The sequence below is a fragment of the Opisthorchis viverrini genome (genome assembly GCF_000715545.1).
Source record: "Opisthorchis viverrini unplaced genomic scaffold opera_v5_1, whole genome shotgun sequence".
NCBI classification, from domain to species: domain Eukaryota; kingdom Metazoa; phylum Platyhelminthes; class Trematoda; order Opisthorchiida; family Opisthorchiidae; genus Opisthorchis; species Opisthorchis viverrini.
In genome coordinates, this window is record NW_008751657.1 from 9,492,081 (window position 1) to 9,499,662 (window position 7,582).

General features: G+C 47.4%; 2 protein-coding genes across 2 annotated transcripts in view; one reads left to right on the forward strand and one right to left on the reverse strand.

The window, feature by feature from the left end:
* Positions 1–2,110: 2,110 nt before the first annotated feature.
* T265_00168 (hypothetical protein) overlaps positions 2,111–7,582 on the forward strand; it is a gene marked incomplete at both ends in the record, with an annotated part of 19,462 nt that continues 13,990 nt past the window's right edge. Inside the window, one exon of the mRNA XM_009163825.1 lies at positions 2,111–2,484. Coding sequence (XP_009162089.1) covers positions 2,111–2,484 — 374 coding nt within the window. The remainder of the gene's footprint in view (positions 2,485–7,582) is intronic.
* Positions 2,885–3,091, reverse strand: T265_00167 (hypothetical protein; the record flags this gene model as incomplete). The annotated part of the gene is made up of 1 exon (XM_009163824.1): positions 2,885–3,091. One exon carries the CDS (start codon positions 3,089–3,091, stop codon positions 2,885–2,887), a length of 207 nt encoding a protein of 68 aa, XP_009162088.1.

Consider the following 7,582-nt stretch of genomic DNA (forward strand, 5'->3'; position numbering starts at 1 on the left):
ATCACCTCATAGCAAATTATACTTGGAGCGGTGCATATGGGAGTTTTGCACGGGTACTTGTGTAAGAAACAGGTGCTCGTTCAGTGGATTTGAGGAGCAATGGCAGAAGACCAAGTAATAGTATAACCGGCGAGATGCGGCAGAAGTTTAATCCATGGTGAGCCGCATTCACGCGTGATGCAGCCCCATTCAAACCTTAGCTTGGAAAACACAGTAACCGTCCATCAACATCTTCGTGTCTGGGAAGCTTCGGGTGAGCCGGGCCACTTTAAGTACGATTATGGCCGGTTGTTTCAAGACAGGCCAAGTGCTGAGTATAGCAAGGCAAGCATTGCTAGCAAGTATAGTTAAGACAGCGTACGGACAAACACTTCAACCATACTTCTGCTGTTTTCAAAAAATATGGAGCAATCAGGTGCTCTGCAACTACAGACGTCAGCTAATCTGATCCCAGAGTTCCGAAGCAGACCTTGCGGCAAGCATGTCTGATTCCCGCCTAGTGCTTCCAACACCCTTTAATCATTTGCAGATTGCGATCGCCATCCAGGAATCCTATTTGCACAAACCTTTTAAAGGGAGGCAGTTTCTTCTCTGCCTTCAAACATTTTACCAGTCACCTCCCGCAGCTCGTGGAATGCTACCTTTTGGACACCAAGATTAGCCGTTTCTGGAATATTTGCGATGAACATCTTTTGTTTGGTTTGTGAGTTTTCCAATCTCGATTTGGACGTTGAGTTGTTGACTCTATTGTTTTCCCTATGCGTTGAATGAGTCTACCACAAGTTATGGATTGTTGACTCTCTCTTGAACTCCAGAGAGGCTCGGTTTAGAAGTGGACTGCGCCTTGAATTCGGCGAACTGCTGTCCGATTTGGTGATGCAAGTGTGACTTATTTGGCTGTGGTCGGTCTCCTTTTATAATTATACAAACGCCCGACCCGTCCGCGAACAGCTTGGCTCGTGTATGCAGGTTTTCAAGACAGAGGACTGTCGAGTTTTTGGCTTTGGTTCTCACGGCCCAGAGTGAATACTGGATTCACAACAGATTGGCTACTTTTGACGGAGTGGAGTTGGAGGCGACGTGGTTAGCGGTTTCAGAAGAATCTCCCGTGGTTGTCTTCACTACACCCGCGTTGTGGGGTTAAATATCGAGGTAAGCTTCAGCCAGTTTAAACTGTTCAGCAGTTTGGGACTCTCGCATCAGCCACGGACGCTCAGGTCAGTCATTGGAATTCTCCACATGTCTCTGCACGACTGACTTAATCCGGCTGAGAGTTTGTGGTTGGGTATGAGGTTCACAGATGCAGTTTATCGTTCGCTGAGGGGATCAGGACGACAGATCCACTCATGTGTAATGCACAGTCCGTTGAATTTTTTAAGCAGTTTGTGCTCGACTGAAAGATTCAACTTGTTAACTCAATAGGCGGAAAGTTTCCTTGGCAAATTTGTGTAAGGGAATGAAGAGAAGAATTTTGATAATACCGCGTTAAAAAAAGAAACCCAAATGCGTAGAGATATTTAAGTGCTAAAACTTTTGTTCAGTGGATTATTGTGCAGTCAACTTTGCAAATTATTTTGCTGGTCATTGGGTATTCGTCTGAATCCTTCCTGTATCTCACATATACGTTATCAGTCAGGATACGCAAGGCAGAAGCTGCTGCTCTTGTGTAGCAGATTCATCTGAAAAATATCACGAACGAGCGACGCAGCTGGAATGTTACAAACTCCTCCTTTAAATTCAGGTCATATTGTACATGAATTCACACAGTCATTTACGTACAGTTGGTTGCTCGAATTGAACACAAGGTTCGTTCCTGAGGAAGGGAAAATGCTGGCTGTAACTCCGAGGACTGCGCCTAACTGATGGGCCCCAAACGGGAAGAATCCGGTCATGAGCGCTCGAAGAGGTCTCGACGACACTATATGCAAAACGCCCCTGTAGTTTTAGCTCCGAATAACTTGTACCCTCCCGGCAAATCAAACATGCTCAACGAGAACGAACTCCATCCGAGAAGCTTGGAAAAGCGCCTGGCGATCCAACCCTCCGGGATGACCAACCTGGGCCTTAGGACGGCTGCAGCTTCATTGGATTAGCCAGAAACCATTGAAACATGCAATTCTGGGTTTGTTTTACTGAGCCAGATAAGCTGCGGCATTTTAACCCGCGCCACAGTACTCAGCCTTGTAACTGGCGCCCGTCCTCGCGGTCCCTATATGGTTCACTAGTGGAAATGAAGCGGCACGCATATGTGAGCCAAATTTCTGGCCGAAAGTCTGGCCACTCGAGGGTTCATGCGGACGGCAGTTTAACGGAATCATATAAAGATGCAACTCAAAATGCTTCTCAGCGTCCGCGGAAATCTTTGCTTAATCGCCCATCTCCAGACAATGGGCACTCACAACGTGATTCAAGAAAAAACAGAACTCCTGGACGAAATGCCGCCCCCCAGTTCTCGTTCGCGGGACGTGGAGACAATGCAATCAGGTAATTTGTGTGTTGAGTCTTGCATGGCCGTAAGCGCACAAATTCGTGTGCCTAAGTTGCTCGGTGCCAGATGCACTTTGCTCACTCATCAGTGCATCCATCCATCGGTTACTCGATGCTACGTTGTGTTTGTCCGGCAACCTCACTTGGAGCGTCCGTCGTCAACTCCGTGTGTAAGGTGTCACCAGAGCGTCCGTATTGTGCTTTTGGATCGCCATTTCAGTCTTGGTCATCTGGTCCGCTGTTTTCAAAGTGTGGTCCCAGGAAGCTTAACATGACTTTGTTCGTCTTTTGCCGGATAAAAGCATTTCGACTCGCGCACGTGCCTCGACCCAAGACACAGGTGCTAACCGTTGGTGTTACCATCCACGATGACGTCAACTACAGGTGCCTTGTACTGTTATTGAGATATCGGATATCCATGTTCCTGGTCCTTCACGGTGTGCTCCCAGGGCGTCACTGGCTGGTAGCTTGCGGAGATGGGATTCGCGGGCACGAATAGGTTCATTTGTATATCTACAATATCTGCTTGTGAGATCCCGGGTTTGGTGTCATCGCTGTGATTGGCAAACAAACTATCTTCATATATCAGAGTACCATCTGCCATTTGAGCGTTCAGACCAGCCGATGTTTTCAAACCCAAATTCTATGAAATCGGGGGACTTAACCTCTTTTGGGGTTTCTGTTATTCCGTGTAGATTAATGTTTAGAAAGTATCTATTACGTCCCTATCGATGAACCAACATGTGTACAACAGTCCAAGACGGAAGTCGGCAGCCGGTTTGAAAGCACCTGTGGGGATTCGAAACCTGGTAGAAACGGAAGTCCACGGTGTTGTCCACTGGGCTACCCTGACAGATGTTCGAAAATCCGTCCAGGAAAAAACATGTGCTTTCCCCATTAATCTTTTAATTATATCCTATCCAGGCAGTTGTCTGTGAAACTATCCTACTTGCAACCGTTCACAGATTGAGCTTGTGTTTACGTGCATTGGGCTGCTGAACAAGGATTCGTAGTACAGTTCTTGGTCACCACCGGTTCAATCACATACAGTAGATTAAAATGCCTTCAGGCCTACTTGTATTCCTGCGGGCACTATAGAAATATCTTCAATGATGATCATGCCCAGCAACGTGTGAACCCCACGGGCATTACCACCGAAGTCTATCCGGTCTGTTAATGTTAAGTCTTCTGTATGTTTCCGTGATATCTGGACAGAGGATGTGGTATGTAAGTTGAGTAATTTTTTGCACCTTTGCACCCTCCGTTTGTTTTCGCCATTTTGTTTCATTCACCAGTTTTGTCCACTTAGACATACAATTTATAGCTTGCTTTATACCAACATTAAGCGGTATACCAGTGTGTGCGAACGCCATTTGCACCCTCGTTTTGTCATGCCATTGATTTATATGCTACGGTTGCCTTATGTCCCACAGGCTCGAGTGAAGGCTATTGGAGTCATTGACCGTTTTTTCTACCTTGTTCCTGGCCTACGTGTTTCTGGCTTTAGGCGTCACACCCTTTAAGATAGGATTTTTAATGGTGTGGCATTTTGTCGACCTCGATAATTACACCGGCCAGTTCTGTTATGGAGTGCTTGATTTTCAGTAGTCTGATAAGTCAGGGTTTTCTTTTTTGCCCGATAGCCTAGACTGAAATCACCGAGTAAAATATCTTGACAACCTTTCAAATTCACCGACTCGTATTTCACTTTCTCTGTTTCACTCTGATCAACGGAAGGAGGCACGGGGACCGAGATACTGTCAGATTGCCCAAGTCTAGACAGGAGCGGTCGAGATGCAGTGATTGGGTTCGAATCACGGAACTTCCAATAGATGTTTTTTTCAAACCGTCAGCTCGTAGAACCACGCCGCGCACATGGGTGAACCACAGCTTTGGTATTAATGGACCGTCAAGGCGCATTTAACTATGCTGACATTTCTGTTCTTGTTGGCCCGTGTGCTCATCAAGGAGTACCCCAGAAGTTTGTGAATATAATCGATTCCTTGTACTCTCAGGACTGCGTGGGATGACCACGCACCCGTCCGGAATCGCTTCTTCGTTTTCCAGGGCCGCTTAAGGTGCGAAAAATTGTGTGGCAACTGGGAGACTGGCAAATCCGGATGTTAGACGAATATCCCGGAACCATCTACAGGCTCTTCTAAATGCTCCACCGTCATATGTGAATTCATACTAGGATGAGATCGCCACCTCTTTGCACAGTGCTGAGAATTTTACTGTGACATGGTGCTATCAGGCTCACTTAAGCACTGGATACCAGACCAACCAGTGACACTGCTTAACTCTCGGTCCCGAACATCCTTGTCAGAACCAGCTCTTCCAGCGCCTGACGGATGGCACGATGTCGGATATAAACGGTCACTGGGAACACACATCCATAGCGCTACTCAAGGCCGAAGACTGCCGTACGACCCAGGCAACCTCACCCAAACATTGGATCTCAGATAGGACCGTGTCTTTGCCGGAGCCCCAGCGACAGGTTCCTCCTGGCCGCAACCACAATTTCACTGGACATACCTTCCGACTCCAGGTGAACCTGAGTATACGAACAGACCGAGGACATTAGTGGACTCAAAAGGCCGAAGAAACGGATGATACAAAAGTGTTGGAAATATCTGCAAGCTGTTCCACTTGATTCGTTCGATAGTCCTCTGAAACCTTTTGTCGGAAAAATAATCGGGGGCCAAAATGGCACCCTGATATGCAGCAAAGCAGAACGTGTGAACCGCTGGGCACAGTATTTCGAACAGCTATTCAGCTGGTCGTCTGCTACCTCCAATCCAGAATCCTTGCCTTCAACAGAAAGGTGGCCGTGAATATGGAGCAGCCTTCAGCCTCAGAAGTGTCCGAGTCTAGTTCCTTACCAAAGTGTCATCGGTTTGCTGTTCCTAACGACTTTTCACCTGTTCTTTCAAGGATAGCGGTGGATTTTCTACCCAGTGCATGTCCATCCTATTTTGGTGTATCTGGGAGAAAGAGACCGTCCTAGACAACTGGGGAGAATCGATAGTGGTGCGCATTTTCAAAAATGGTACTCGCAGTGAATGTAGTAACCACAGACGTTTTACTTCGAGTTCTGTTGTGACAAGGCTTCTGGCGTCACTGATTCTTCGACGTCTGACAATGGCACGCATCCGTCGAAATCAAGCGGGTTTTTGACCGCATAGAGGCTGTGTGAACCACATCTTCACATTTCGTCAGGTGTTAGAGCAACACTGTATGTACAGACGATCTACAATCTTGATATTCCTTGACTTCAAGGGTGAATTCGAATCTGTCGATCGGTCGGTGCTGTTAACTACACTTGCTCAGCAGGGCATGCCCCAGAAGTTTGTGAACATAATCGGATCTCTATATTCTCATACTTATGGTGGGGTGAGAATGTATGGTGAGCTCTGAATAAGCTCCCCTACAAAAAGTGGTGTCCGAGAAGGAAACCCACTCCCCATTCTTGTGCAGCTTCATCATTGATGAAATAATGAGGCGAACGCTGAAAGGTCTTCAAAACCCCGGTATTCAGCTTGTTGCTTTTGAGGATCTTGTCGATATGGACTACGCAGACGACATTGCCTTCGTCTTTGAAGCCCTTAGCGAAGCACAAGACCCTGTTGAATAGACTGACCACCATCATGCCATCTTTCGGTATGCGGCTTAAACTTTCAAAGCGCAAAGTCATGCTCCAGAACATGCAGTCTGCGAACATATCCCTTACAAATCAAGTAGAATCACTGGAGATTGTGGAAAATTTTACGTACCTCGGTAGTTGTATTAGCTCTGACGGAAACGTGTTTGATGGAGTCAGTGTAAGAATCTGAAAGGCTCGAATCACGTTTGCTAATTTGAGCCACTTGTGGCGTCAAAAGGGCATACAACTATATGTTAAGGGTCGCATGTACCAGGCTACAGTAAGGGCTGTGCTGTTGCGTGATTGTGAGACGTGTCCTCTGCAGACAGATGATGTGATATACTCGACCACCGACGCCTCAGAAGTGTGGCTGCTTTTGGGTGGCGTCAGCGTGTTAGTAACGAGGTGATTGGAAGACGCATATTTGGTTGTGCTGCAGATACTTCAACGGGGGAAAATATCTAACACTACCGACTACGATGGCTCGGTTATGTGCTACGCATGCCGAAACGTCGTCTATCGAGACGACTGGTGTTCTCCGTGTCTCCTTCAGTATGGTGTAAGCCGCGAGGTGGACAGCGCATGACTTGGCAGAATGGCGTGAAAGAGGTCACGGAGAGCTTGGGTGTTATCGGTGTTCTACGCCTTCCAGGATAGGGTCCCCGTGACCCCATCTGTGCCTGGCTGGAGACATTGCAGGAAATGGCTAATTAATGTCAGTGATGTTCGTGCTGTCACTTTCTTCCTAGATTCTCATAGAGTGCCTGGAGGTGTAGGTACCTCAGAGTGCTTGACATTGACTAGCACTAGGTCCCCTCTCTCACCCACTCTTTTTCATTTCACCCTGGCAACTTAAATATAATTAAACGAACTTTATGGTTGTACAGCAATGAAGCATCATTGTCAACATTGATGTTGCTGTCTTTGATGATGATGACGATTGACGGCGGCGAATTATTAGACGCAAAGTGAAAGCGTGCGTGTGTTGCGACCGTGAAGTCTGTGGACACGAAAAACTAAGGAAAGAAAAGAGGTCCAGAAAGCCGGGAATGCCCTACATTATTTCACTTGATCCGTGATATTGGCCCCCGGGAACCACGTTTGGGCGAAACCATCAACCATCATCATCACTGTCAGCTGTAATAACCGGGTACTCGTCGTACAGTGATTGGAGCTGCCACAGTTTCGTTCACCGATGATTTGGCGGATGGGGGGGGTAGGTAGCCGCGCACTGCAGGCGGGAGATGATAAATTGGTACATAAATCCAGCATTGTCAGTGGGCTGTCAAGTGGGGGGGGGGGAGTTGGAAAAGGGGTTATGCAGCGTCCACCGATGTCCCTCCAGAGGTCAGCCATAGACGCTGTACGCAGCTATCACATGAACTGCCTGACTGATTATCGGGACGATGTGAATTGATGATTTTGATCCCTAGCAGACCGGGGAACAGACAT